General features: G+C 36.6%; 2 protein-coding genes and 1 long non-coding RNA gene across 8 annotated transcripts; 1 reads left to right on the top strand and 2 right to left on the bottom strand.

Annotated features, from left to right (window-relative positions):
• The first annotated feature begins 802 nt into the window (after positions 1 to 802).
• Positions 803 to 13,777, top strand: LOC140764592 (electron transfer flavoprotein-ubiquinone oxidoreductase, mitochondrial). Of its 2 annotated transcripts, XM_073103234.1 has the most exons (18): positions 803 to 1,278; positions 2,747 to 2,823; positions 4,256 to 4,362; positions 5,077 to 5,158; positions 5,249 to 5,357; positions 5,716 to 5,762; positions 5,907 to 5,981; positions 6,362 to 6,478; positions 8,033 to 8,101; positions 9,829 to 9,921; positions 10,332 to 10,434; positions 10,661 to 10,785; positions 10,940 to 10,989; positions 11,078 to 11,144; positions 11,282 to 11,361; positions 12,589 to 12,717; positions 12,884 to 12,950; positions 13,366 to 13,777. In XM_073103234.1, exons 1-18 carry the CDS (start codon positions 888 to 890, stop codon positions 13,447 to 13,449), a joined length of 1,872 nt encoding a protein of 623 aa, XP_072959335.1. In that variant the 5' UTR covers positions 803 to 887; the 3' UTR covers positions 13,450 to 13,777. The 2 variants fall into 2 exon arrangements, 1 of the variants encoding a protein (XP_072959335.1); XR_012105066.1 differs by lacking the exons at positions 12,884 to 12,950; positions 13,366 to 13,777 and having other exon boundaries at positions 11,078 to 11,195; positions 12,589 to 12,646.
• Positions 13,778 to 16,315: 2,538 nt separating this feature from the next.
• LOC140764243 (trihelix transcription factor GT-2-like) lies at positions 16,316 to 18,935 on the bottom strand. Of its 2 annotated transcripts, none has more exons than XM_073102705.1 (2): positions 17,961 to 18,935; positions 16,316 to 17,704 (listed from the first exon to the last, which is right to left on the bottom strand). In XM_073102705.1, exons 1-2 carry the CDS (start codon positions 18,227 to 18,229, stop codon positions 16,522 to 16,524), a joined length of 1,452 nt encoding a protein of 483 aa, XP_072958806.1. In that variant the 5' UTR covers positions 18,230 to 18,935; the 3' UTR covers positions 16,316 to 16,521. The 2 variants fall into 2 exon arrangements, with proteins under 2 accessions (XP_072958806.1, XP_072958807.1); XM_073102706.1 differs by having other exon boundaries at positions 16,316 to 17,708; positions 17,961 to 18,196.
• A 749-nt stretch (positions 18,936 to 19,684) lies between these two features.
• LOC140765640 (uncharacterized) lies at positions 19,685 to 23,438 on the bottom strand. Of its 4 annotated transcripts, none has more exons than XR_012105215.1 (6): positions 23,376 to 23,438; positions 21,832 to 22,052; positions 21,396 to 21,461; positions 21,239 to 21,324; positions 20,779 to 21,157; positions 19,685 to 20,669 (listed from the first exon to the last, which is right to left on the bottom strand). It is a non-coding gene; the product is annotated as an uncharacterized lncRNA (long non-coding RNA). The 4 variants fall into 4 exon arrangements; XR_012105216.1 differs by lacking the exon at positions 23,376 to 23,438 and adding an exon at positions 21,567 to 21,646 and having other exon boundaries at positions 21,832 to 23,330; XR_012105213.1 differs by lacking the exon at positions 21,832 to 22,052 and having other exon boundaries at positions 23,376 to 23,423.
• Positions 23,439 to 27,855: the final 4,417 nt, after the last annotated feature.

Here is a 27,855-nt window from a genome sequence, read left to right as displayed (position 1 = left end):
AATCTAATTTATCTAAATGACTAAACTACGCCTTTATATCAAATATAATAAATAAAATAAAATTTTAAAATACCCAAATTACCCTTCTCACCAATTAGCTTGCCTAATAAATATAAAATGATTATTTTAGTAATTTAGAGAAAGTAGACGAAAAATCTAAGAATCTCTCATTAGACTAGTTTAGTACAACAAAATTGTACATGGGTTAAAATAATTTTATGCATAAATATATATATATGATAGAATGTAATTAATCCTGAATTAAAGTTAAACATCATGATACCAATTCTAGCTACCCAAGTATTAAATGCAACTCTTACCTGTCCACTCTTAATGTATATATTAATTAAATGCTACCCAAGTGAATCTCTTTTTCTTTTTTGGGATTCCATGGGCCACTTAAATTAATTAATGGCATTGGATTAAGCATTTATAAGTGGCGATTAGTCTAGTCATTTAAATTGAATAGCAGAATCCGTTGAGTTTATCTTAGTGGATTTGGATTGAAGGGGAGAGAAGAAGTTGAGTTGAGGGCTCGGTTGATGGTCCACACTTTTTTGGCTTGTCGTATATTTTGCAAATAACCACCTATATTTCGGAATTTACAAATCGACTCCTTCTTTCATGTACATCTTATTAATTGCGGATGCCACCCGGTTAATTATTTGCAAATAAGATAAAATGTAGGTGGTTAATTTGAAATTTTTTTTGTCATTTTTTAAAAAATGTTAGAATAATAGAGATTTACACGCGCGTGAATGAAGTGTGTACACGATTATTATAAAAGGGAAACAACGTTTTCGTATTCCGCCTTCTTTCTTGAGACCGGGAGCTCCTCCTCTCCCTCTGCTCTTCACTCCTCGTTTATCAAGAAACAAGCAGCAACCATGTATAGATTGCTCTCCTCCAAATCAAACCTCGTCAATAATTCCTTCTCCAAGACCAGCTCTTCGTCGCCGAATCCGTCCTTCTATCTCTGCAAGAATCTAGTTCGGAGCCACTTCTCTTCTTCGTCTTCTTCATCTGGGTTTCCTCCAAGAAACCCTAACTTGGTCGATTTGGTCCGCTCTCGATCTAGGGTTTCGGTTTCAGGGTTCTCAATCGGACGATCAAGATGGTTCAGCGGTGGGACGGACGGCAGGGAGGCGTTGGATTACGATGTGGTCATCGTGGGGGCGGGGCCGGCGGGGTTGTCGGCGGCGATTCGGCTGAAGCAGTTGTGCCATGAAAGGAACATTGACCTCTCTGTCTGCGTCTTGGAGAAGGGTTCCGAAGTGGGTAAGCTTTTATCTTTCTTGTATTTCTTATCTTTTTGGGAGAGAAGGATGAGATGCTTTTCGGAAATAAAGATCAAAAGTCGGATGCCAGGTACATATAAGTTCATGATCATGCATTCCAGATAGGAAAATGATTAAGGACCTTTGGTGTATGCATATGGAATATGAAAGAAATTTCAAATTAATATACTACGTGCCAGAAATTAAAGAAATCTGAGATCAAGTTCATTAGATAGGAACTTGCAGATATGGAGGAATGTCACGGTTTAAGATAGGTATCAGAAATTTGATGCAGATTCCCATGATAGTGCATCGAGAGATCTGATACAGATCTAAATTTCATGTTTTAGAACAAGAAATTAGTATATGTATTAGGAAAAAAAGGAAGGAAGAAACTAGGATTAAATTTTAAATCCATGTTTTATAATCCATTATCGAGAAATTAAGCTAACTTTATTATAAATCAAGGTCATTATCAAATCAGTGTGATACAAACAGATATAAAATAAATGAGAGTTCACGTAACTGGGATGTGGCTTTCACATATACTAAAAATCAAAGGTCGTATGGCGCAATCTTTGAAGCATAGAGGTTGTGGTAGGATAATGGGCTAGAGTGAGCAAAACTAGAAGGGTGTCCTGCTTGGAAACAAGAGCTTTGAATACCTATAGACTGTCTAGAGAAATTTGATACAGATTCTCTGTAGATGCATTGACATAGCACAAGAGTGTTAGCACCTGAAAAGTATTATCTCTTTTGTTGTTCCTGAATCTAATATGTTACCAGCAATCAAACTTGTAGATCTTATCATGGCAAATTGTTATGCTATTCACTTTTTCTTCAATGGCAAAGTAGTAAGTTGAAGAAAAGCAAAAAGGACCACATGTTAGGAAGAAAGGACACAAATTGGAAAATGGAGAGGGATCAGAAATGAATTTTGTATGATCTGGGGTCTATAGGTCATAGCTGAACTTCCTCCTTTAATATTCATTCAGGCTTCTTGCTCCTACACGGGGGAGGCAACCAGTTGGGGTGATTAGTCAGTAGTCATGTGAACTGCTTACTGTAACCAAGGGAAAAGGAGTTTCTCCTATAAAAGGGTAGGAAATGTGTTTATGACACTAGACCTATAGGCCATATCTAAAAGCTTTTGTTACTTTTGTTTTACAATCTCTCATTAATCATCATCACCGTCCTCTTTCCTCAACTACTTTTTTTTTTGTTTCTCCTTATAGTGTAAGTGGCCTAAAGTTTCTAACTCTAGTGCTAAATATATGCTAACATCATATTCTTCTTTATACTAATGATATCTCAAAAAGATACTATGGACTTTTGGAAATTGAGCTTGATTATCAACCAAAATTTAAACCATCATATATTGTCTTCTTTAAATCTGAAGTTTTACTTTGACATAGTTCGATCCATTTTCTCCAATTCTTTTCATCTAATGACAATGCACATCTGTTCAGGTGCACATATCCTGTCAGGGAATGTTTTTGAACCTCGTGCATTGGATGAACTGATCCCACATTGGCAGCAAGAGGGTGTATGGTCACTTTCATATGGCATTTCTTTAGTAAATTTTCCCTGCTCCTAGATCAATAGTTCACTAAAAATTTGGATTGACTTGCTTGGAAACTTCAACTTGTTCTACCTAGCACCTAGATCTGGACTACCTAAGTGGGAAGGACCAGCACCATTGTATGGTCACTTTCATATGGCATATCTTTAGTAAATTTTCCCTGCTCCTAGATGAATAGTTCACTAAAATTTTAGATTGATTTCCTTGGAAACTTCAACTTGTTCAACCTAGCACCTAGATCTGGACTACCTAAGTGGGAAGGACCAGCACCATTGTTTATGGTGCCTGACTAATTAGATGCTGCATAATAGTGTAAAGAAATTGTTGCTGGAAGGCTAGAAGGTTTCCAGTTTCAGTCATTCCTAATCCTATTGGCTAGGGTTTTGGCTGATACCTGATCCGTTTTGGACGGGAACGGGCCGGATCTAACCTAGGGGACATCAATAATTGATGTCCCCCCACCAGCCCTCTCTCTCTCTCTCTCTCTCTCTCTCCTTTTTTTCTTTCTTTTTTACCTCTTCCACTGGCGAGTAGATCTCTGGCAACTTTGACCTCCAGCGACGTTCTCTAACCAGGATTTGATGATGTCGTCCTATGGCGACCTTGAGTGAGTTTTTTTTTTTAATCTCCTTTTTCAGTTTTTTATTCCACTCTCATTTCCTCTCTCTTTGTCTACCTACTGCTCTACTGCTGCTTCGATGAAGCAGCAGCAGTTGCTTTTGTGCACTTGTAGCAGAAGCTCATGTTGCTGTAGGTGCAGTAATTTTGAATTTTGAGTATGTTAATATATTTTTTTAGACTTCATATGTGAGATATTTTTATATTCTTATTTTTTGTTAGTTTTCTATTTTTGTTTTTGTATTTTTCTGTATTTTTGGATAATATTTAGAATTTAATGTATTTAAAAAAATTGTTCGATCCGATACGAGTGATCGATACGGCCGATACGTATCGTTTTTCCGAACGACCGATACCGATCTTGATCCTGATACTGGAAACCTTGACTAGAAGATGATTTGCATCTAGTAGAAGTATTTTTGTTAAATTGTTGCTTTATGCATCATATTTGTAATTTGAAAGCAACATTGACTGCCTCTAGTCTTAAAGTCATTTTGGAAGGGAATTAAAATGCAGAACTCTTTGGATCTATTTTGGTCTTGCAATGATAACTTGTCTAATAGAGGACGACCAATTAAATAAGGGTTGTTGTTCCTTGCTGTTAAGTATATACAATATCACAATATAACAAATATAGGTAATGTTTAAGTGTATAACAATTACAGTTATTTGTAACTAAGAACTTTGCTCTAGGAATGCTCATCATATAATGGATATGCAGTTTTTCAGTTTAAAAGTGTGAGGGTTGCTTCTTATCTGTCTGTTTCATGTTCACCAGGCTCCTATTGAAGTCCCTGTCTCTTCTGACAAGTTCTGGTTGCTCACAAAGAATAGAGCATTGGCACTTCCATCTCCCTTTAACAATAAAGGAAACTATGTGATAAGGTATACAAAAATTTCTATCAAGGATTTAAGATTTTTTTAAACTAATTTTGACCATACCAATTTTGTGATTATTATACAATTTTTTTGAATGTTAACTCCTTTTCTAATGTTTTTCTCTATTGCCTTACATTACCATTTTGGCTTGATTGTCTCAATTGCCTTAAATTACCATGTGGTCTTGATTGTTATCTATCTTCTGAAAATGCCTTTATTTGAAAAGTCATGCTTATTTTATTCTTGAGCTCAATATACTGAAGTAGGAATGTAGGATAAGAAAATTTTAGCAGATTGGTATGTATGATTGCTGCCAAAAAAGGAATTCATATCTCACTATTATAGAACAGAGGTAGGACTGTAATTCTTTCTTCAGAGACAATAAATGCTACCTATCAACTTGCTCTTTGGTATTATAGGTAAAAATAGTAAAATATTAAAATTATAAAGGTGATATCTTAAATATGAAGGGTTGGCGAAATAATTGTAATATCTGAGGAGCTGGTATACCACCACATTTTGTAAGGCAAATAAATCTTCTAGGTTCACGAGTTTTATTATGTCTATTATTTTTAATCATCTTAAAGCCAAAAAAAAAATGATCATGTCTAGGAGGCATGATATGCATTTTAGCTTCTAGATATTTATCTGCTTCAGTCCCGATTCTTCTTGGTACTTTCATATTATTATACACTTTTTTCTATTAATTCATCTATGCAGTTTGAGCCAGCTGGTAAGATGGATGGCAGCAAAGGCTGAAGAATTGGGTGTAGAAATTTATCCAGGTTTTGCTGCTAGTGAGGTACTTTCTGAGGTTTATTATAGTAATTACTAATTATAGGATACTGAAGACCTAATCATTTTCATTTGTTTTTAACATCTAATTTACCAGATTTTGTACGATGCAAATGAAACGGTTGTTGGTGTTGCAACCAATGATTTGGGCATAGCTAAAGATGGTTCAAAAAGGGAAACTTTTCAACGTGGTGTGGAAGTGAGAGGCATGCACTCTTATGTTGGTTCTTTTTGCTAATACTTTGCTGGAAAAAATTTCCTGCATATATTTTGGGGCACATGTATCAGATGACCATTTGGAAGTAACCAAATTCGATTGAGGCATTCTCATGAACTTTTAAACATTTATGATTTTAACTCATTGGCAATTGTAGAGGTGGAAAATCTTCTAGGAACTACCTGTCTTGTTACCTTTGTCTTTGGTTGGACAAGGAAGATCCATATTCAGTGCTATATTTATGTTCTTATTTGAAATTTTCTTTTCACGTTCTTATAGTATGTTGTGACTAATCATTTTATTGATTTATTATTTTCATGGTCAGTGAATTAAAAAATATAATGCAGGACGTCTTACACTCATGGGTGAAGGATGTCGAGGCTCGCTATCGGAGGTTTGCTATTATATCTATTTACTTGATAATATCTTGATCCTTGATTAATTCTAGTGAATTTTCTTTTCACCCTCTTTGCCCTTTTGCATGTTGATGTTGTTTTACTCCTTGTTCATCTACATTTTTTTCTTTTATTGTTCTTAGAAACTGATACTGAATTACAAACTACGAGAAAAGGGGATGGGACAACATCAGACATATGCTCTAGGCATTAAGGAGGTAATTTACATTCTTCAAATTTACTTTTCTTATTCCCAGTGTTACTCACTGCAAGAAGTAATCCCTCGCGATTATACATTTATACCTATCCTGGTGCTTCTTATTTCACCAAGATTCTATTAGCAAACAGGGACTCCCTTTGTATTCTGGAATTCTGTTCCTTTATTACCTACTAGGACAAGCTAAAAGAAAGATTTGATTTTTATTATCTGTTTCCGCTGACTTTATTGTCCATCTTGGGGCTCCTGATGATAATAACTTTATACTCTTTTTTGTTACATCTCTTCTATATGGCTGTAGTCTTTGTAGATTGTAAATATAATTCAATATTATAGTTTGTGGTTTTACTTTTTTCTGAGAATAGGATGTGGTATTTTTAGGTTTGGGAGATTGAAGAAAGGAAGCATGAACCAGGCACTGTGCTACACACAGTAGGATGGCCCTTAGACTTGAGCACATATGGAGGAAGTTTTCTATATCACATGAATGATAGGCAGGTAGGTGTGACCTTTCTTTACTTTGAGAGGCTTGTAGATATCGAAGGATAGGTCTGAATATTGGTATGTTCTACATTACCTTTTCTATATCACATATTGTTATTCTATGACTCTTCTAGTCATAGAGGTAGGGCTTCAAATTATGTATGTTGCTGGATTCTTGTATTAATGTCTGTACTTGTTATTTTTTATAAATTAAAGTGCTCTTGTCGTCTATGATGTTGCATACCTTATTCCACAACTTTAAAGCCTTTATATTAGAATTTACCTCAATTATATTTGCTTTGACTATGGAAGTTAGTTTAGTTCTTCGTTGGCTACATTGGAAGGGTAACAACATGCGGTTGCATCTACTTTAACTTTCTCCAATTAGAAGCATGCGATATTTTCTACTAACCAATTTCACTCATTCTTTGAATAATTACTTCAATCAAATTTCTTTTGCAATATCTAGCACTTTAATTGTATTTGTTGAAAAATATAAAAACTATCATTTTTTAATAGCTTAAACTTTTAGAATAGTGGGTAGGTTAACATGATACCAGTGCAAGAGATCATGAGTTCAAATAATATAATACCTATCTTTATATAAAAATATAAAGCCTTCACCCATATAAGTCAAGTCCACTTCTTGGACTTATCAAAATATCTCAATCTCAAAGGTGAAGGGAGAGTGTTATCGTATAAATATAAAAACTACTGTTTTCTAATAGCTTAAACTTTAAGGCCTCGCTTACTTTAAGAATAAGATAAATTTTAGAATAGGTATTTTTTATTGGTTATTTTTTAAATAATGTCTTTATTCTAAGAATAATTATTCTTATGTTCACTTGTATAATAAATAAATATAATAATTACTTTTGATGTGATATAAAGTGAAGAAAAAAATTAAAAAAATGTTTTATTTTTTATGAAATTATCATGAATACTCTTTGATTTTGATATAAAGTAGGTTAGTGTGATAGATATTAATGGTAAATTAGTAATTGAGTTAGTGTAGTATAAAATATAATTTTGATGAATAGTGTTTGTATTTTAGAATAGAGTTATTATGATATTTAGTTGTTATTCTAGAATAAGGACTTGTATTTTAGAATAGAAAATGAGTTATTCCTGATGTGAACGGGGGCTTACAGCAATTGGTAAATTAATAGTATTAAATTAGTTCTCTAATTGTTTGTTGAAACTATAAGAATTATCCCTTGTTTGTGCTATTTTGGTTGGTTATGTTCTGAGATGGACACTACTTTTTATATTCTCCTTTGAGACGGCTTCTTGATTTTATTTTGGCTTGGAATGTAAAATGTGGAGAAAAATGGCCTGTATAGTTTACAACAATTAGTTGGAGAGTCACGAGTCATGTGCAAAAATTTGTACCCAATGCTTGATTTTACAACTGAGACATTGTTGAGGTTTATTCACTGATGAATGTTTCTTCTTTGATGTGGAGTAACTCAGAATTCAGATGCTCTTCTTAAAAAAAAAAATCTTGCATGTGTTTATGCTTCTTTTGATAATAGTAAGGACCTAACAGTTCTATATGGTGATATGCAGATATCAATTGGTCTAGTTGTTGCCTTGAATTATTGCAACCCCTATTTAAGCCCATATGATGAGTTTCAGGTAACTTTGTAAAAGATATTTTCTGTTGATTCTTATCTTGGCAATTGATTTATCATTCAATATTCAGACAAGGCAAACTTTTCATGTATTAATACGTTTATCTCTTGTACGAGCTTAGTGCATCCCATGCTCATCTTTCATGAGGAAGACAATATACTTTGTTGGACATTCTTTCCTGATTTCATTTTATTTATGTACTTCTGTAACTTCTCCCCAAATTGCCTTGAACTTTTCTCTCTTTTCTGTTTTGTTATGATAAGAGATCTATTTTAACATCTAGTATCATGCAGTTCTGTACACCCAAAAATATTGTTGTTAAAAAGAAACTTTGTTGACTTTGATGTTTCACTTTCATAGCACCTTGTGAGCGCAATTTTTTGGATACACATGACTTTTACTAAAAAGACCAGCAATTTAACCTACCTTCTTGCTTCAACCACTGCTGAAAAGAAAGAGAAAAAAGGGGAAATTACAATACAGTCTTTATTCTTGGGGACTGCGAAGTGCAAACTACTGGACTGCAGAAAGGCTATAAAGCAGTTAAGATGAAGTTTGAATTAAGAAATATGGAATGAAGACTTCAGGCAACATCATTAAGAAAAAGTTGCTCAACTACGTCAGAATTGTCTGGACTCTAGAAAGACCAGTGTTATCAGACTGGAGTGGTAAAAGGTTAAACTGATCTCTTAGTCTGGTGAAGTGGATAAGTTACACTGTTACAGAAAAGCAACTGATTTTAAACTTGGCAAATGCATAATATAGTTCAATAGAGTCAAATGGCATAAAGAAGGATAATTATAAGTTTGAACAAGCCAATGCTGGTTCTTTCACTGGTATTTGTAACCCTTAAACCTTGGATAGAAAAAAGTAGTTCCTTGAATTGACTATTTTCTTAGATCTATCTTTCTTGCAAGTTTTGGTTGTAAACTTGTAATCGAAATAAATTACATCTTTTTAGTATTATTAGAATATCAATATTCTTTATTTCCTTTGTTTCTTTTAAAGCATGTGGTTTTCATATCTTTGTGTTTTAGACTTCTAGTTTGATGTTCTTTTTCACCAGCAGTCTTTTGTGAAACATTAGTTTCTCAGATCATCCTATCATAGGTGAGTAATTATCACTGTGTTATACATTGAGAGTTAAATATGACTTATTGACCTTTCTTTAAGAATTACTCCTTTTCTCTTTATGGTGCCTACTTGCCTTTAATTTCCAGTATAATTCTTCCATAGTGAAGTTTACATATTTCTTCTTTTCCCTTTTGGAAATGTTACCTTCTCTACTTGAACAACAACAACAACAACAAACAACAACAAGCTGCTAGTTCCAACTATTTGGGGCCTGGCAATATTGACCACTCTCTTCCGAGAAAATGATATTATCAACATTTTCTTCCTTTGAACCTACACAAGAGAAACAGAATGTCATTGGCCCAGTTATGTAAAAATTCCCTCCTCTCAAGTGTCTAATGAGTAATGAAGATTACTTTGATATTACATGATATTATTTATGCCACTGCACCTCTGCACCTTTAGTCTATGTGGATTTGTTCAGGGAATCGGGCAATTCTTTGATCATTCAATCCTGAGCCATTTACCTTTTCCTTTCTCCTCTCTTTCCATGGGAAATTGTTCTAAAGAATAATAGTTTTGTGCTTAAGTAGCTGGCACAGTTTTGTGGATCTTCTGAAGAAACTTTGACATTATTTTTTCTGTCATATTTTTAGAAATTCAAGAACCATCCAGCCATCAGACGACTATTGGAAGGTGGAACTGTTATCCAGTATGGTGCTCGCACTCTGAATGAAGGTGGTTTTCAGGTACATCTGAGATTCTTGATAAGTAAGATTGTAAGAAATGGGGCCTCAAAATCAAGCAGGCCATCTATGAAAAATGCTCTATATTATAATCAATGGATCACTTTATGATAAGTGAATATTTATTATTGAGTGACCTAACCTTTCAAGTCTTGAATTTGTTCTGAACTGTATAATTTCTGCTGATTGTCCAGCACTAAAGCTATAGGGAGAATAATTTACATAACTTAATAATGTTGTCCTACTTTTAGAGAAAGTGAAACTTGTTGGCAGATCTGAACACTGCAGTCATCTCTGTTGTTTATTCATTAAGTGGCAAACTAGGAATTTTCATGTAATCAGATCTACTTAGTTTTTTTTTCTTCTTGAAAACAAATTTGTGAGATATAAATAATATATTTCTTTATTTACAGTCAATTCCCAATCCTGTTTTTCCCGGAGGGGCAATTATTGGATGCTCTGCAGGATTTATAAATGTGCCTAAAATAAAGGGAACACATACTGCCATGAAATCAGGTTTGTCCTTTCTGGATTTCTACATTGTCTGGATTACATTTAAATCATTATTTGTTGTTTCATGGTTTGACTTCTGTCCTATATCCTTATTGAAGAAGCACTTATCACCTGATAGCTAGTGATCAGGTTCACTTGATGTAGGAAATATCCAGATTTTTGGCTTGTCGTAATATGCTAATGTTTGATCTCTAAAAGCCACTTGTAATATATACATTATCTCCCACAGGTATGCTTGCAGCAGAAACAGCTTTTAAGGCGTTAGTTGAAGGAGAAAAGATGGAAATGTACTGGGAAAATCTAAAGAAATCATGGATTTGGGAAGAACTCTACAAAGTTCGGAACTATCGACCAGTAAGTGATGCCATCATGTTTGATCCATTTGTAACTATCATTGGCAGACTATATTATGACTTATCAGGCAAGAGAGAGGACGAGCCAACTTCAGTTGGCACATTTGATTTTCCTTTACCAGTATATCAGGCACCTAACTGGGATTCTCTTGTAGGCATTTGAGTACGGATTTATTCCTGGATTGGCCTTGTCTGCCTTGGAGCAGTGAGTTTTTTTCTTCACAATGCAATATGTTTGCCTTGTTTATTTGATGTGCTTTCTTAATTGCTGACATTGGTTTGGTTTCTTTTAGCTATATTTTTAAAGGAAAACTACCTTTGACATTAAAGCATGGGAAACCTGATCACGAAGCCACAGATGTGAGGATCAACTACCATCAGAATTGTATAGTTGAAGTAGAAGAATTCTAGGTGTTTGGAATAGGTGTATGTAGATGCTTAGCATTTTGATTGCTGGTGTCAGTGGAAAAATGACCAGGATAATTGCTCATTTGCAGATTGCCAGTATGCATACGCCAATACAGTATCCAAAGCCAGATGGGCAGATTTCCTTCGATGTGCCAACTTCATTGTACAGGTCAAATATGTTGCACACTGAAACATGAGTCTTTTTTTTTTCCTTTATCTCTATACACGAGTATCTACATTCATGAATGGTTCTGAGAGTGCAGTGCAGGAGTTACTTGTGGAATTTGCATAGATGTTGTGGGAGGCTTTTTATTTTTATTTTTTTCCTGTTTGCCATCTGGAGCAATTGCATTCTCAATTTCTCATTTTCACTTTTTTTTTAAAATTTTTGATTCATTGGCAAATGTTAACAGAGAGAATACTTGTTTCATGGAATGGTCATCTTCCTATTTATCAATGCTAGCTAAAGATACTCATTATCTTAATGCATGACTACTGGAGCTGATGAATATTATGAACTTGTGTTACTCTATCTGTTTATTAAAGCCATGTTAAGCCTATTTCTGCTACTTGAGTCACCGGTTTTTGAGTGCGCATCAGTTAAGAATGTGACTGCTCATAGGTTTTCTTTCCCTTTTGTTGATAAAAGATATCCATGTTTGAAATGTTGCTTATTCTATCAGAACTTTTCATTTACCCCTTTCTCCAGATTTTATTTTATATCTGCGAAATTTGAGGTGATAGCCCTGGTTGCATACTCTTCATTTATGACAAATAAGCAAGAGGTGATATGCAACTCTTGCCTCAGTCTTCCTTTGCTTGGAATAGTAAACCAATTTTGAGAATTAAAGTCAGGTTTTATAAGATATGTTGGGTTGATTTCCAGTTCTATAAAAAGATAGTTGATCCTGATCCTTTAATGAAATCTTCATGACTTACTCATACTATGTAACAATAATGATTGCCCCATGTATGTAGTAGTTAATTGATTAGTTCAGTACTTAAGTGGCAAGAAAATTTCACCTTAAAAGACGTGTGTGTCTGCAGTAGGCGATTAATTGCAGCAATCATCTGGGTCCTGGGTATAACCTTCTGTGAATTTGGTGACACTTTACTGAAGCAGACTTTGTCTTTCAGTTCTAAACATAATAAGAAACAAAAGGAGCCCTATGAAGGAATACAATTGAGAACCAAAGTTCTTTACTGATTACAATTTGTTTTTCCAATATCAGCAGGTTGTAGTTAGATTAGCTGTGCATATAGTAGAGCTTCAAGTTTTGCATAAAGTAGATTGGCATATCATTCAATATTAACAATTTATGAAGTTTCTGTATTTAATCAACTCATTTACTTTGTTTCAGTTAGTTTCATGTGAACTTGACCTTTTTATGTGCAGGAGCAACACAAATCATGAACACAATCAGCCTGCTCATCTCCGCTTGAGAGATCCTACAATACCTGAACTTGTAAATCTGCCAGTGTATGCTGGACCAGAATCACGCTACTGCCCAGCTCGAGTTTATGAGTAAGAGAAATAAATGTCATGATGCTTGCATAGGATTAAGATGATTTCCTCTGTTCCTTATTCTAAACTAAAATGACAAAGGAATTGTAAAGGTAGTTTATGTGGAAAAGTTTAATTGGTTAAAGTTCTGGTTTTGACTTTTATGACACATTTTTTTCTCCTTAAGGTATGTCCCTGATGAGAAACATGGTTTGAAACTCCACATAAATGCTCAAAATTGCCTTCACTGCAAGGTACTACATTTTTCTTATGAAAGAGAATATTTTACATTATTATTTTTAGAGAACCTCGTACCAGAGTCGGTATCAATTTATGCTTAATGATGAAGGGAGAAGAGGACAAATTCAAAGAACACAGATCCTTCAACTTCTCTAAAATAGTCTGAAGGACATCTTGTCGTGGTGCATATACATTATTATTGCAAAGTCCTTTTGATGCTTAAGCCTGGTAGTAGTGGCATGCCCTTTTATTTGCTTTTTTTAAGTCATACTCTAGAAATGAACGTCTTCCATTTTGTTCAATATTTTTTAAGCTCTGAACTTGGTTCTTCCAAATGATGCTCACCATATGAAAAATTGTTACTGCACATCAGGTGCTGTCTTCTCCTTTAACCTTTCGTCTCATTCATCATCTTTGCTGATGTTGCAGGCTTGTGATATTAAGGATCCAAGGCAAAATATTGAGTGGACTGTACCCGAAGGTGGTGGTGGGCCTGGGTATACAATTATGTAGATTTTGTTAGTCGGTAACTCAAACCAGATTCTCATTGTACTACTGTAAATCTAAACGCGGCCGAACTCTTTCTGCGCCTAATGGTGGCTGGTTCTTGTGTTAGGTTAGAACTTAGCAATAATTTAAGAGACCGTCTTGATTTAGAAATTTCCACCCTCAGCACAATACAGGAATTTATATGGAGAAAAATACCCTTTACCCTTTTGTAGCGAAATTTAAAGTGCTTCCCTGAGTTTTAATTTCTGTCACTTAACTCTCTTGTGGTTATGATTTATATGTAATTGCCTGACAAACATGGAATAAAGAAATCTCTTTTGATTTACAGCTATTTGGAGCGATTTTTTTTTTTGTGGCGACAATATTTAGTCTTATACTTCATCTCATATTTCTCACTTTTGCATTTAAACATTGCAAATCTTTTAAACCAGGAGAGGAAATACAAAAAAAAAAGGTCAAAAAGCTTAATGTTTTTGACAGAAAATTACCTTCATTATTATCTATAGATAAAAGAAAAATTAACGACTGTTCGAAGTTTTGGTTTAAATCCTGTTACAAATGAGAACTATAATGGGGACTATTTAAAATTTAGCCTAATTACAGTGGTTGTAAATTATAGTTTACCCAATTTATATTCATTCATATCCCAGACATAAAAGAGAGATTTGATGGCTAATATCTTGTTCATCAAGCCTGAATATCAACAATCAACTACGGAATTAAAAGTTGCATCTTATTCCCCTTATTTGTTTTCAGGTACATACTCATTCCAGACATTAAAATGTTAGCAAGGATAGAAGCATCTGCAGTGTAGGTACTCATCTACGCAGACGCCCTGCACGGAAGGATTAGGCATGTGGGTCTCACACTGACGTTGGCATGCAGCAGGTTCGCACATATAGGCCGAGCAAATCGGAGCAGCAGCGTCCACCACCCTTGCCTCTGGGCCTGCAACCATAACACCCTCTCATTTTAGCTTAATTAAATAAGTTGGTTGGAGGAATATAGCATTCAGTTATACCCATGATGTTGATCAACACAAAGAAGAGGATCCAAGAGAGCTTCATCATCGTCGCCATCTGCTGTTGACTGTTGTGGATGCCTGGATCTCTTCAATTTTTTTATTTTTTTTTAACTTTCTCTTCTTGGCTTAGTTGCTATTTATAGTGGTTTAGTCATCCTTTGCTTGCGTCTGATCCTTATCATGTTTGATGGACTTTATTTGTCGAATAAATTTTTCAATCCATGTTTAGTTGTATCTTTCCATTTTATATCAGATGAATGAACTTCCGATGAGCAGTCAGTGTGAATAAATTGAAATGATGATCTGTACATACACCAGCACATGGATTATATTATTTCCATTTAAGAATTAAGACCATGTACTGGTGAAGGCACTGCAGATTCATCAATATGAATAATGAGGCATAAAAGAAGTCCAGATTAGGTCTAAATCTCAAGTCGTAGAGACTTCATACGCTTTGAACTGCTGATGTTAATTACTTTTATCCCAAGAAAAGTAATTTTAAATTACTGGTAGACTCCATGTAAGAGTCGCAGCCCCAAGAAGTACTCACATAACGTGTGATTCGTGGTTTTCTTCCATTACCCAGGTACATAATGTTCTTATTTTCTTACTGACTCTGCTCTGTGAAATGGATGACGCCACAGGTTTGTGGGTGGTAGACCCAGTTTTCTAGTTACCTTTTTAGTGGACTCCACTGCATAAAAAGGCTCGAGTTCTTTGCCCTTTCCACAAACCAAAGATTTATTTATTCTTTAACGATAGAAACAAGGGGTAGAATAATAATAGTGCAATGGGCCTAGCTTTTTCTATTTTAATATTAGAAAAAGCCTGAACAATTTATTAGCATCCAGATATCATAACGATAATTCATTAACACAAGTTAAACATAATATCAGTCGGTCTATAAGATAGAAGATCAAAAAAAATAATTAAAAAAAAGATCCTAAAACGCTCTAAACCAACAACAGGGGGAAAGGAAAAAGACATGGCTAGGAACCCCGAAAAGCACGACGCTTATATCCGAGAATTAAAGATGCTGACACTGTGATCAGGTCGTAGAGCATAGATCCGACAGGTATGAAGCTGGCGGAGGTTCGTCGGGTGAGCAGCGGCAAAGTAAAGATCCGGCACGATGAGGGGATGGATAGTGAGCTCGGAGGAGACCGGCGGCAGAGAAGGAGAGGAAGGAGAGCAAGGGAGCAAAGGGAAGGGTGGAGAAAGAGGCGAACGAGCTGCACAGGAAGGGAAGCGGCGATGGTTGAGGAAAGAGAGGAGGGGGAGGAAAAGAGAGGGGGAGACAGGGAAGGAAAGAGAGGAGTAAGGAAGCAAGAAAGCTCTCTCTCTCCTCTCCTACCCACTCAGGCTAGTAGGAGCAGGGAGGGGAAGGCTCGTCGGCGCGAGGACAAGACCATCCGAGGAAGGAGGAAGCCCCCTGTTCTGAACCTTAGCAAAGCAAGGACCGGCCAAGGGGTGAAGAAGAAAAAAAGAAAACTTATTACTAAAAAAAGAAAATGCATTGAGTCTAGCTAATGGGATGATAAAGGAGCTTATAGTGTATAAGTGTTTCGGGATTCAAATTCTAACGTTGAGGCTAAGTATAAGAAGAAGGATAAGGACCCAGGAATAAGGGTGGGGGAGAGAGGGGTCCATTGTATTGTCTATTAGCAGGGAAGGAAGAGTGAAACCATGTGCTCAGGGTGCAAGTGGGGAAGAAGGATGAAAGGGATAACATGGAGTAATGTTCTCTCTTTGGTGCTTAGTGAATCCTATGCCATGAACAAACTGAACATCTAGCTTAGTTCCTTATAACTTTTATGAAACAACTTTGAAGAGATTAAAATGTCGGTAAATAAGTCTTTTAAATAAATGTCCATAGAATCAAATGAGGACGTAGTGAACAATACAATGACGATGAGAATCGCAAATGCATGTACAGCATAATTGTAACAGGAGGAGATCTCCACGCAACTTGTTTAGTTGTTTCCTTTAAAAACAAATCAATAAACAAATAAGGTAATATCTGGTGCATGGCAGAAGACTTGGATCGATTATTCAACCAAGGCGAGGTCAGAATGCGTTGATGCATGGAATTGAATCTTTCCATCGTCTTCGTCCTCCACTACCTCTTCTTCTTCTTCTTCTTCTTCTTCTTCTTCTTCTTCTTCTTCTTCTTGCTCGTCATCTTGGTCGACCTTGTTACCGTTGCTATAATTTGAATTCTTGTTATCGTTGCTGTCTTCTATTAGAGTCGTAACAACATCACTTCTGGTGGTCTTCTTGCGGTAGATAGCATCAAGTTGGTGGAAATAAGTGCAGGTTTTGGCATCGCGAGGTCTCTTCTTGTTGCTCTCCTTCACCTTCTTGAAGTACTTGTTAATGTTCTCCCACTTCTCCTTGCATCTCTTGGCGCTCCTGCTGTACCCCATCTTCCTCATCCCGGCGGAGACCTTCTCCCACGGTGGCGCCTTCGCTCCGCCCTCTCCGTAGCTCGCCTCGAGCCCGCTCCGCACCTCGATCAACGCCTCCACCTCCGCCTTGGGCCACCGCGACGGCGGCGCCGGAATTTGTACCTGAACCTGAACCGGAACCATCTCGGTGCTGGGCGCTGCTGGGACTGACAGCCGATCCGTGTTCCTATAGATGAATGAGATGATTGCAGCGTTGCGCGACGCCGCAGCGGCGCTCGCTTGCTCCAGAAGCTCCTCCTCGCGGTTGCGCCGCTCCATCTCTCGTCGCCGCCACGCTTCCTCCCGCATCGTCTGCTCCTGCTCCCGCTTCTCGATCGTCTCCAGTAATCGCTTCTGCATGGCGTCCTGGCGCTCCATCGTCTGCTTCATCACCCTCTCGAAGAACGCCATCATCATCATCATCTTGCGGCCCTTCCTCTTCCGTTGTTTCCCTTTCCCTTGCTGCTGGGCTCCGCTGATTTCCTCAGTATAATATTTGTCATCATCTGAGCTGTCCAGCTCGGTTGACGAAGAATTAGCGAGGTAAGGAGTACTCAGAGGCATCACATTGCTGGAATTTAGTCCAATTGAGGTCCCGAGAACAGGGGGAGCGGCAGTGAGGGTAGTAGCGTTGAGTGCTTCGAGTTGAGTAAAGAAGCGGTAGCTCCTCCCATCTTGCCCGCCGGCACGGCTATCCTTGGTACGTTTGTAATATTTGTGGACATTTTCAAACTTCTCCTTGCACTTCTTTGCACTCCTATTGTACCCCAACTCCAATAGCCTCCTGTCTACCACCACCCAATACCCATCAATAATAGACCTACGCCTTAATTAATCATTAAAAAAGAATTTGCGTCATGATCGAGTTGGTTGGCATTCATGCATCGGATCTGGGAAGCTACCTCTAATTGAATTATTTAAAAGATGCTTCTCTTCTGCTTATGACATGACTACGTACGTACTCCAACTTCTTCTGCACTAAAACTAATTGGGAGAATTAATTTATTAATTATTAATAATTAATGGCCAGCGGACCATACCTGGAGACCTCTTCCCAGAGAGCGGCCTTGAGGGTGGCGTCTCGGAAGGCGGCGTCCATCTCGGACCGGATCTCGAGGAGGACAAGAGTTTCTTGCCTCGGCCACCGCTTCCCCGGCGCAACGCTCCGCTCGGCTTCCTCATCGCCCTCATCGAAATTACCCGGCAGCGGCGGAGGCCGGCTCCTGATAGGTGGCGCCGCCTCTGCCATTTGAGAGGAGAATTGGGCCGTACCATTACCATATGGTGGCAGTAGTCCTTGTTGTTGCATGGCTACCTCTCTCGTGTAGTTTTTGATATATCACCACTGAAGCTGGCCACTGCTAGCTACTACTTACGAACCATGACTTGGATTGCTCTCTTCTATCTCTCTATCTCTCTATTTACAAACTATAAAGAGATAGGAAGGAGAAGAGAGTGAAAAATATGGGGACTGAGGAGAATGGACAACTGGCAAGATCAGAGAAAGAGAAGAAAAGAGAGAGAGAGAGAGAGAGAGAGAGAGAGAGAGAGAGAGAGAGAGAGAGAGAAAAGAAGAAGTGAAGTTAGATAGAAAGTGAAGGAGGGGGATCTGACGAGAGAAATAGAGAGAGAGAGAGAGAGAGAGAGAGAGAGAGAGAGAGAGAGAGAGAGAGAGATGTAAAAGAAGAGTTTTTAACAAATGAATGGATTAATGATGCATAGGGACGAGAAGATAATAATGGGCCTATAACCTGTGACAAAGATTATTAAATATATAGCTGATGAGCAAGTAGCAGCGGCTTGAAATAGGAAACCCAGTTGGACTGGGCCCCACGGAATCAACGGTGCCGATGGATTTCTGGTCTTCTCTACGAACGGTGATTTGTGGGTGAGGGGTGGTGGTGGCCCAGCTTGAGAGAAAAGAAAGCGACCAATTTGGTTGAATAAAATGGAGGATAAATGCGATAGTAGAAGATCAAAATCAAAGTGGTAGCAAAACGGAATGGATAAGAATATCGTAACAGCTGTAGTTTGGACACCCGCCCACCCCCACCCCCACCCCCACCCTCACCCACTGTATAGATACAGAGAAAGAGAGATAGAAATGGGTCAGTTAATGGTAAAGTAGAGTTGACAATTAATCTTTTGTATTTGATAGACAATTAATCTTCCTATTTATATCCAACAACTTCTTTTTTTTTTAATTTTTAGTGATAACAAAATTAATCTTTTGTGTACACCTACTATATATATATATATATATATTCTATTATAAAAAGATGTGCATCTAATATAAAATATTGACACGTCTATAAGAACCTAATTATTATTATTAAGATGTTAAAATATAAATACAAATAATGAGTCCAAATCATCAGCATGTTGTGTTAATAGTAAAGTGACATTTGGTTCGTGCATAAAGAATACTTATTCATAAATTAATACTCTTTTAAATAAGTTTTACAATCAAACACTTACTATTGTTTTAGTTAAACATTGTGTAATGTGAGTCATATGATAAGTTATACACAAAATTTTATCAAAAATAAAATGTGCGATAAAATTATACATATTTTCTAAGCAAAATTTTCAGTACAATTAATATACTTATTCATAGTTAGAAATTGAACACAAATTCTTGCATAAATTTATTTAAAGTAATCATTATATTTTACAACTACATTATAAAATATAAGTAAAATTATAAATATACTTAATTTAAGTTTAAGATATACATGTAAAATTATCCCTTAAAAAACTTTTTACATGAACTAGGCAAGACCTAAGCCTATATAAAGAACTCAAATCTATAAGGGCACACTTATGGTAGAATAGCCGTCTTATATACAATATTAAATAGAAAGAAAGTTTTATAATTCTTTCAATTTTTACTGCCGTGGTTTATTTATTTGTGGACCACCTTCCATTTGGATCTTGCAATGAGCAAAAGAATATTTTCTTTTTCATTTTTCGTTCGTTGAGAAGAGAGCAAGAGAATAAAATTTACCTTGTAGTGGACCAATGCTGGATATGTTATTAGCTAACGCAGTAAAAAGGATCAAAGTAATAGTAATATCCTCTGAAGAGTACAAGTGCATGTAAAAGATTGTCGTACAATATTATTTTCTCCATTCAATGTGGAAAACCACTATGCTTAAGGTATCCACACATCTATCATAGATGGAATAGCTAATTAATTAGGCTTGGCAAACCAACTGCCTTACTGCTACCTGTTCCTCTCCTAATTAGCCTTAACTAACCTCCATCTGAAAACTTTGCTACATTTGTATCACTATCAATGCATTCTATGCTCCAACTACTCTATAGCAATTATACTTCACCAACTAATTTCATGTCTTGGTCTTTCTTTCATTGGAGGTGGAATGCTGCAAAATAAATGTAATAGATGTAAAATAAATATATGCATGATAAGAACTATCACTGTGTAAATTTAATAAACTCCCGCAAAATAAGATATACACTCAACATCACATGTTTCACTGATATACTGTTGCAATTAAACTCTCTATATTCCTAAATCTCCATCAAAGATGATAACTGGGAAGTTTCTAAATGAACATCCACACTGAGCAATGTAGCTTCAGCAAGGCACTATGAATGCAGCAATGCATGGCAGTTTCATGCTTCTTCTCCAATCCTAAGTCCTTCCACAAGCATTGCCCTTTCTGAGATTGCAATTCCTATTGAAATTTCCAACATATTTCTTGATACTTGCAGGGAAAGGGAATCTAATTGCAGCGAGAAGAGCATGAGCAATGTGTATTAGTGTCTCACAATCAAATAGATCTCTCATCACAGTATCACGCAAATATTGAATTCAGAGGTGTGAATACAAACCTGAAGTCCAAGATAGAAAATAAGTGCTATTTTTGTGTTCAGATATTTTGCTGAATTATGCATAGGTTGCATGAATCAGGTGAGATGAGTAGGAAGTTAGTGTTGTTGCAAGTAGCTACACATGGTAGGTAGCTGATGATAAGATGAGAGAATCAATACTTCAAGCTTTCAAAGGGAATATAAGCATGTCAAAGTGTGCAAGCAATAGCATATCCCAATGTCCCTCCCCCGCAAATCGGTTGCAACCGTCAACCACACATAAAGCATGATATTAAATGCCGTTTTTGTTGCTGCTGTTATCGTTGCTTCATTAGTAACCCCACTTGGCACCCTTTTGTATTTTTTCCAACACAAGAATATGTTTTACAACCAAAGCCAACTGGAGAGGAAAATAAAGAGAACAGTTAGGTGCATAATTGGCATGAAGAGCTCAAAAATACCCGATGATAGAGAGAAGTACTTTGTTCTAACAAGATTTTACGGCTCCTATAGTCGACATATTCATGGCATCCTAGCTTTATGTCATCCTGATGTCTTCTAATTGATCTGCCATGTGATAGAAGTCAGAGTCAGATGCAACCATGATGTGAGTGGACACATGCAGATAGATAGCTAACCTTGCAGACAATTACTGATGAAGGGCACTGTACGTTAATGCATACAGCCTGCTTCCATTGTGAACCCTGAAAGTCAAGTGAATTAGTACATTTGATATGAGGAATTATTTGGTGAAGGAACATAGTTGATCTAAATATGGATGGTAGTTTGATTCATAACTTAATGATAACCTAATGATGGTTTGAGCTTATGGAGGAACCTCCAAATGGGTACTTATTCCAGCAAGAAACAAGCTTCTTTTATAGTTCATCTATTAAACCAACCAAAAGATCATTAAATGGGACTTAGTAGAATTAAGGTGAAGACAAAGAAGATCAACTACCAGACAATTAAACACATTGCAGAGTTACTGGAAGAGAAGTACAAAACACAAAGCAAACAATTTAACACAGAACAGCAGAAGGTTCCTAGCCTTTTCATGATTCAGAGACTGACCTTTTGCAGGCATTATAAAACCAATCAAAACAGAGCTTTGTCCATTGCATCAGGAATGAGGGAATAAGTAGAAAGATTCCACAAACTCAATGCCATCATAACAGTGCATTTGAAATCAAAGAAGTAATAGAACCACAGCTAGTGAAATCATTCACTGTCAGCTCCTACTTTCTTCATTTTTGTTTCAATTTTTATTTTTGCCATCAGTACCTACAGTGCATCTGAAAAGTTGCCCAATGCCATCAGAACAGCAAGATTCCACAAATAGGAGATTTAATAGAATGAAGAACATAATATGACACTGAGAACAGACTTAATTGAAACTTTACTGAAGGAATATTATGCTTCATGAGTTCTCTCACAGTCACATCATCAGCTACCTGAATTAGGCAACTTGTATTGACAGTAATATATTTCAAACATTTTCGTGACAACACTGAAATTGAAATCAGAATTATCACAGAAGACTGAAACATGCTAAAGAGATAAATCAAGAGAATAGCAATACAATTATTCCAAATAGTCTGAGATGACTACAATTTTGCCTCTTTTGTATTGAACTTTTCTTTTTTTGTTCCAAAATTTTTATTTTCCCAATTCTTTTCCTTGAATGACCAATGGTGCTAAATGTCGACATAGTTGAATGGATATTCAATGTGTTTGATGTAAGAACTTGACCTAGTGTATGATTGAGTTATGGTGGAGAAGAAGAAGAAAACAAGGGGGAAACAATAATCTCCGAATTTCTGCGTAATAACCCCTAAATCATTGTTTAGTTGCCTTTGGTTTGCAGGTCAGGTCATAAGTTCTGCCACTCCGTGAGAAATGAGCACCCAATTAATAGATACAAATATGACTGGAAAGCGAAAAGCTCTGGTTTTAAAATGACTCTGGTTATACTTTCTACGATTCTCAAGCTCTTTTTCAAAAATTTGACACAGCTTAATTTGTAACCAACTTACTGAAACAATCCATATCAAACTCTTTCATAAATACATAAGACCTTGATGTCATTAGCTGGACTACCTAAAATCACCCAAACTCATTTCAGAAAAGTGCAAGTACACTAGAAAAGTCTTGTTTCCTGAGATTTTCTGCTTATATTGAACATTACCATGCTCACAGTTTAGATGCCCAAGAACCTACATGAGTTGCAAGTAGACAACAAGGAGGCAACTTTCAAGATCAATTAAATAAAACAATCTCTTCTATGTTTACTGACTAGATCCAATTTGTGTGAAAAGTAGAAGCAGAAGCAGAGTAAAATAACAAGTAGGTGGTTCAACCAGTGATGCAACCTTCCTTCTCATTGCAGAAATTTATCCATCTCTTCCCTTGTTATCTTTAACCTAGTTATTGGAAATCTTTGCCGAAGTAAAATCCAATTGGAAATCTAAAAACTCCTCATTTCTAAAACATATAGATTCTACCCCAGAAGTAGCAGCAAGTGAAGCGATCAACATAAAACTAAAAATTTGAAGAGAAAAGCCACGAAGATTAGACATCAATTTGATATCATCAACTGAAAGAACTAAGAAGCGTACCGGATCCATCGTCTTCTCTCTCACTATAAATTCGAGTAACCTCCTCCCTGACCCCCTTCCCGCTCGAAATTTCGCATGCCCTAATATAAATACCTCAATCCATCGGAGCGAACTATTTAGGGATAATTACACCAAGACCCCTGGACAATTGCCTATTGTCACAGACGCCCTCACAAAGGTTTCCAGAGCTTAGGGGTCAATGTGTACTATGCAATAAGTCAGGGATCTTAGTGTAATTATCCCAAATTTTCATCCATAGTTTGGGCCGAGAGGAACCTAAGCCCAGCCCAAGTTACGAGCCTACCATCCGACCTCATATGGCTTTATTTATTTTCTTTCTTACTTCGATTTGCTGTAAAATATATCCTTTTAATCTTTTTTCAAAGTCATTAAGCAAACCTAAATTACCATCCATCACGATGACGGAAAGCAAGGCATACAAACCGAGCAGTTAACACGAGTCAAACAGTTCTCTCTCCAACTCTCTCTTTATATATAGTTATATATAATTTCATATAATTTGTTCTAAAATAAAAGGTGAAGCATGACATGGAAGGCTGTCCCTTCCAAGTCAAAGCTAGTTCATAGCGAGGTCAAACTTTACAGAACCCATGCATGCACGTACGACATAACCCATCTTATCCACATTTATTATAGTTAGTACCGGAGTAGCATTCAAAAGTCCATCAACCTCTCACCTCCTATAGCCTTAAGAAAACTTTTTATATTATTAACTATCTTCTTCTTCTCTCTTTTTTCTCAACAACTCCGCATAATATATGTACAGCTTTCTTTTATCTTCCCAAGCAGACAAGGATTTAAATTTCTCAGAGAGAGGTGGGGGATCGAGAAGGCCAGGGGGCCGGATTCCGAGGAATAGTAGTACGTAGATGGACGACTGACGACCCATGAACGTTGCTCTATTGGATTCCGGGCAGGGAGAGGAAAGAAAGAAAAAGAAAAAGAAGGAGATCACGTTTACATTTAGCACCTCAACTAACTCTACGTTTTGCGAATAGTGAAAAAAGTTGGGGTTCGATTCGCTTATTACCATGAGAGAGTTGGAGGGAAAGATTTGACGTTTACGTGTTGTTGGGTTGCGATTGCCAGTTGATGTGTGTGTGTGTGAGTCAGATCGTGTTACCGAGGTGCTGCTGTGTTTGGAGTAGCATCTTCTTCTTCATATATTTACATATTTAGAGAGAGAGAGAGAGATGAAGAAGAAGAAGAAGAAGAAGAAGAAGAAGAGAAGGCAGCGTGCAACCCGGGCACTACTGGCACTTGAGTAACAGTGTAGAGAGAGAGAGAGAGAGAGAGAGAGAGAGAGAGAGGATTGGATATTTGGATTGGATTGGTGTCAGCAAAACTGAGATAAAGTTCTATATAGGCTACCTGCATATATGTACAGTTGGTATGGAGATTTCAAAGTTGAAGTACGTAGTACTACTCATGATCTCTGTATATGATGTTATATAGCTAGCTAGTGAGTTTATGCTACACTTTGACTTGATAATATAGATTTAAAGATTGGCATCGTGATGATGAAGCATTACTTAGAGAGCTTTATGCACAATAACAAATGATATGCATGCATCTAAAGAGTGTTACAGTAGATGGTGATAGAATACAACAAGGGCAAATATACTAACATTTATGTGTGATTGTTATGTCCACATCAACTTTTTCTTTCTGCTAATATCACTGTTCGTTACTTTACAAACAGATTAATATTATTTTAGTCATGTAGGTCCAGTCATGACCATACATAACATCTCTGATGACACCATGCATACATGCATGCATGCATTCAATAGGATGGGGCTTCTTGGGCCTATTAATTAACTTGCCAACTTGTCATCCTTCAATAAACTTGTACCTCATGGTCCCTCCATGACCATGGAAATGCCATCATATATATTAGCCTTACCTGCCCCATTAATGCAAAGCACTAAAGCCTCACAACATTATACAATGAGAAGATGATGGATGGAATTAAAAGGCCACAAATTAAATGGTCTACTTAGGAGTTAGGAGTTGAATAATTTAGGCATTTATCCTTGCAAGGAATATGCTCTCTTTGAATAGCCACAAGTACTACAAGACCATATCCTTGGCAACTTTGCCTCACCTTTTGTGAGGGGAGAGGATTCTCTGCAAACAGGATTGCAGGAATTTCTAGCAGATAAAAGTAAAAAGTATATTTCCATTTTTTTTATTAAACATATATACAATGGAAAAATATTTTAATGTAATTCACCGTATTTGCACAATATAGATACCGTCGCAGACGAACATCCTAAATCAAAATATTTTCACTACAAACATATTCTAATATCATATATTATAGCCATATTCATTTTGAGACGTGTACATGTAAATATCAACTCTAGATAGGTATACACAAATAAGATATTTTCTTTTAAACACGTTATTATTATTCCCTTTTCCTCAATTTCAACACTGACTTTATTAGAGAAAAACATATAACTAGGATTGGGACAGCCACCAAGATCGACAAATGATTTTTTAACGCATTGTTGAAATATGAGGATATATAGGAATTGTTGGCATAAGTGACATTTTAAAGATCTAAAATTTAAAGTTAAACACTTTTCACTCAAGACAAGTAGTAGCAAGAATAAAAGTTATAATGGGAATTCAATTGTATGTTATAGTTGAATTAATGATGCCATTGTAAAAAATAGAAAGATACAACAAGAATCAATCCCAATTGATACTCATATATTTATACAATGTCCTAGGAATGAAAAGTATCTTTAAAAAAATATGTTAACCTTACTCTAGGGTTCTTCATAACGTTCTCTAAGACTAGATTATTGATTAGGATTAGAGAAGTCACGAAACAAGATTAAAATAGACTATAAATTTTACCCTTCGTAGTTAATCTTAATCATTAGCGAGAAAAGTTGTCGGTAATATATTGTGGTCCATTCGACTATAAAAAATATTGTAATAACAAATAAAGCGAGTGTAACCCTTTTTTTGGTGTGTGTGTGTGTGTGTCTCTCTCTCCTTCCTCACAAAAAGTGATAGAGCTTTTATTTTTCTAACATATTATAAAATTTCTACCCAAGCTTTATGTACACAAATATATGGATGAGCTACAATTTGAGTTGAATTAGAATATTGATCTCATTAACAACTCTAGGTGTGTGTAAGGATTTTACCGTTATGGGGAAGACTCATTAAACCAATCACTCCCCCCTCCCTCCGCTTCTCTCTCTCTCTCTTCCATATGACTCGGCCCTTAGGCAAACAATATACCATCTAGGGTTTAGTGCCTTACGTTGCCCTACAGACCCACACCACCTGCACCGTCCAAATCCAAATGGACGGCGGATCAAAGAGTTAGAGGCCCTATAAAGAAGAAGCCAAGGTGCCTTCATCACAAGAAGAGGAGAGAAGAAGGAGCGAGAGAGAGAGAGAGAGAGAGAGAGAAAGAGAGAGAGAGAGATGGATGCAAACGAAGTGGTGGTCATCCCTCAAGTCACAACTCACAGCTGTAGGGTTTTGTCTTCATTGCTCCATCTCTTCTTCTTCTTCCACCTCCCCCCCTCTCTTTATTGTCTTCCAACTTTTTCTCTCTCTAAAGTCTCTGAACCCTGTTCTAGTGCAATCACTCCACCCCCATCATGATTACTTCTTTCTCTTTCTGCAAACCCAGAACCTGACTGCCCTCTCTCCCCCTTGAAACAAGCCTGGATTTAAGAGAGAGAGAGAGAGAGAGAGAGAGAGAGAGAGAGAGAGAGAAGGGAAGCTTTTTTCTTTGTGGGGAATGTTGTCTGGCTCGAGGCCAAACACTTCTATGTGAAGGAGAGAGAGATCTCGGACCAGGCTTCATTCCCCTCAATCATAGCTTCCAAAATCAAGAACTAGTGCTTGCTGTGTTCCAGCATATCTGCTGCAGGATATTATGTCAGTGAGTTATAGATTTATTTTTATTATGGTTTTCTTGATAAGTTTACGGCCCTGGCAGTATTATTATTACTGGTGTGGTTTGATGACTACAACTTGAGGAGATGCAGATTGCTGTAATGATGGCGTGTTTTGACTCATACTGGGGCAATCTAGTTGCTGCTTAATTTACTTTCTCTGCCTTTCCTCTCTGACAGGAAGGGGGAAAAGGTTGTCATCATTACCTTGTGATTGAAGGGTTCTTTTGTCTCTTTCTTCTATATCTATACATTAACCTCTCTTGCAAAAATGTTTATTTTTTTTATGAGATCTTACATCTCTCTCAGTATCAAGGTGAGTTCTTGGTTTACTCAAATCTCCATCAAGTTATTCAATTAATTCATACTTTTAAGAGAAATAGTTGTCTGGGTGAGACAAAAAAAGTAGTTCTTTCCCTTGATTTGCCTTGCTATGCTTCTTTTCCCATCTGTCTCTAAGCTTTTTAGCAGGTGATGCATCTCTTTTACAAGGACTTGGCAGGATAACTGCAATCTTGATAAGAATT

Source organism: Typha angustifolia, chromosome 8 (assembly GCF_048772165.1).
Source record: "Typha angustifolia cultivar Huaian chromosome 8, ASM4877216v1, whole genome shotgun sequence".
NCBI classification, from domain to species: Eukaryota; Viridiplantae; Streptophyta; class Magnoliopsida; order Poales; family Typhaceae; genus Typha; species Typha angustifolia.
Note: the sequence above shows the minus strand (reverse complement) of the source record. Positions and strands in the feature narration are given on the sequence as shown.

Excerpts from the sequence above, each read along its gene's own strand:
- LOC140764592 (XM_073103234.1), top strand. The coding sequence starts at position 888 with ATGTATAGATTGCTCTCCTCCAAATCAAACCTCGTCAATAATTCCTTC. Across the intron at positions 10,435-10,660 it reads ACATACTGCCATGAAATCAG|GTATGCTTGCAGCAGAAACA; the intron begins GTTTGTCCTTTC and ends TATCTCCCACAG. Across the intron at positions 11,145-11,281 it reads CTGATCACGAAGCCACAGAT|ATTGCCAGTATGCATACGCC; the intron begins GTGAGGATCAAC and ends GCTCATTTGCAG.
- LOC140764243 (XM_073102705.1), bottom strand. The coding sequence starts at position 18,229 with ATGCAACAACAAGGACTACTGCCACCATATGGTAATGGTACGGCCCAA. Across the intron at positions 17,705-17,960 it reads CTCTGGGAAGAGGTCTCCAG|GAGGCTATTGGAGTTGGGGT; the intron begins GTATGGTCCGCT and ends GGTGGTAGACAG.